This window comes from Camelina sativa, chromosome 15 (genome assembly GCF_000633955.1).
Source record: "Camelina sativa cultivar DH55 chromosome 15, Cs, whole genome shotgun sequence".
Classification (NCBI taxonomy): domain Eukaryota; kingdom Viridiplantae; phylum Streptophyta; class Magnoliopsida; order Brassicales; family Brassicaceae; genus Camelina; species Camelina sativa.
The window spans coordinates 22881890-22884272 of NC_025699.1; the positions used below are offsets into that span (position 1 = coordinate 22881890).

A 2383-nucleotide genomic window follows, 5' to 3' on the forward strand; every position below is an offset into this window, starting at 1 on the left:
TCATCTGGTTAGTGCATTGAGTTTTAGGTCAAGGCCAATGTCCATCCCGTTGTAAGCAATGGGCGCGTACATCCATAGATCATCAGAGCTCAATAACTGATATAACATTATTCATTATAAACAATACTTAATTCTCTACCTTTGATACAATAATTATTATGGTTTAATTATGACTTCAAATCATTGAAAACCACCTTACGTACCTTAATTTGGAGCTGTAGAAATTTTACGTATTGTACTGCTTCTTCCAACATTGTGCTAATATCGACCTATATTACATAATATTACACATTTAACTTTCTTAGTAAAGAAACAAAAATTGAGTATATATAGTTGATGTGCTCACGTAGCTAGTAATTTCGTTTGCATGAATTTAAAATATACAGTATATACCTTTGTTCCATTAGGGACAAGATTTTGCAAAATCCTTAGCCTCTCGTTTATCCTCTCTCTTCTTTTCTGCACCATCACAAAAACGGACTTTGTTTTAATTTTCCAGCCTTTCAGGATAAAGAGTTTTATTTTTACATGTTTATGCCTTTGGAAGAAATGGAAGCCTTAACTAGTAAATAAATTTATATAAATTACCCTTGCGTAAAGGCTTTGAGGATCTGTGGCAGCGCCGCGGCTGGCCCTAGTCTTGCCGTTGAGGTTGAGAGCCTTTGAGTCCTCGCCATCTTCTTTGGATATGAAAGTGTCTCCACCGTTTGATTCATCATCCGAACAACAAGTCTTTTGCGACTTAGACGGTTTGGTGTTTCTCTTCCCTGCAGCCTTCTCCGTATCTTCTTCTTCGCCGCTATTGTCATTATCGCCACTCATCTCTACGCCTTTCTGGCTCCTCCGCGTCTTATTGGCTCTCTTGTTCTTCTGATTTGGTTACAAGAAACAAAGAAAATATTTAGAAATATGGCCATACGGCTACAAATTTTGAAAATTAGTATGTAGGATCACCCGGATATATAGCTCTTAACATTTTTCCTATAGAAAATGGAGATAATTCTAAATTAATATTTAATGGACATATACTCCATTAATTCACTCACTGCTAATTGTGTTTTACGTTGAAAATCCATAATTGAGGAAGAAAGAAAATCTATATATATACAAGTATACAACTTACATCACTTGATGTGGCACGCATCCTCTTCTTTGAACTCTCGCATGGTCTTAACAATTTTTCATCAATGGTCGTTGTCAAGGAGTTCTCAGGCTGGAGTACACTATGGTCGTGGCTTTCTTCAGCATTCTCCAAAGGCAAGAGGCCCTTACGGGAGTATTCGGCCACGTCACATTCACACGTCTCTTCACCAACTAGGTACAAGTCCGTGTTGATCGTCGAGTCCTCCATCCTATTATCGTCTTCTTCTTGTTGTGGCACAACCGTGCAGTAACCACTGTAGCTGCTGCTTTCCTGGGAGAAGCAAAAGCCGCCAGTCCACTGAGAACCCTGGCCGTGGTGGTAGGCTGCGAGTGTGGTGGTTGTCTCTGAAGATGAACCGCCACAAGGTTGCTCATAGGAGGCAAGGAGCTGATTCATGAAGTCAGCTTCTTCTGTATACATTCCGCCTAGGCCGGTGCTCCATTCTCCCATGGCTTCCATTTTTAAGAAGTAAATCACTAAGCGACTTTAGTTTATCTTAATTATAATCCGATAAGTAATATGTGAGTATTGAAGGAATGATTAAGAGGAGTTTGATATGGGTATTATATATAGGATCATGAGAAGTAATGGATATATTTAATATGTCAACCAATTAAACATTATAATCATCTTTTTTTTTTCTCTTTTTTGGACAAACAACATTATAATCATCTTTGGAATAAAGTAATTTATATATAATTTTGTAACCAGGTCTTGATACCCATAGATATGAACAGCTAATTATTGAGCTTAAAGAAAGCTTTGTCTTTCTCTATATCTGTTACTGTTAGGCATGAGTCAAAATATATATATGTAGCCATTGGTAATTCAATATATCATGATATGTATATTAAATCAAAGGAAAAAAATTATAACTATACAAATTCCTCCAAAACTATATGAATCTGGTTTCATTTGTATCTTTAATTCTATCATAATATATACTTCCTTCATTTCAAATTACATGTCATTTTAGTTCTTAAAGTTTTGATTCAGACTAGCCTTGGTTTTAAATTTTCAATGCAGATTTTAGCAAAATTTCTTGCTTTAATCCTACCATCTAAATGTATTAGTCAATGGAAAAAATGATGCAGTATATCAGTCAGGGATAAAAATGAAAGTTTAGTAATATTTCCAAGATGTAGGAACAATTCTTGAACGGCATATAATTGGAATACTATCATGAAGATAATGAAATGTAAGGACAAATAAATAACTAGGAGAAGATATTATTGTGAT

General features: G+C 35.5%; 1 protein-coding gene across 1 annotated transcript; it reads right to left on the reverse strand.

Moving 5' to 3' along the window:
- On the reverse strand, nt 1-1603 carry LOC104747336 (transcription factor bHLH84-like). Its single transcript, XM_010468956.1, has 5 exons — nt 1124-1603; nt 589-870; nt 394-459; nt 204-269; nt 1-96 (listed from the first exon to the last, which is right to left on the reverse strand). Exons 1-5 carry the CDS (start codon nt 1601-1603, stop codon nt 1-3), a joined length of 990 nt encoding a protein of 329 aa, XP_010467258.1.

What these genes read in the sequence shown, in the direction of transcription:
- LOC104747336 (XM_010468956.1), bottom strand. Translation starts at nt 1,603, where the DNA reads ATGGAAGCCATGGGAGAATGGAGCACCGGCCTAGGCGGAATGTATACA. An exon ending in CTCAAAGCCTTTACGCAAGG is followed by an intron (nt 460 to 588) that starts GTAATTTATATA and finishes GTGATGGTGCAG; the next exon opens with AAAAGAAGAGAGAGGATAAA. An exon ending in TTGTCCCTAATGGAACAAAG is followed by an intron (nt 270 to 393) that starts GTATATACTGTA and finishes TATGTAATATAG; the next exon opens with GTCGATATTAGCACAATGTT.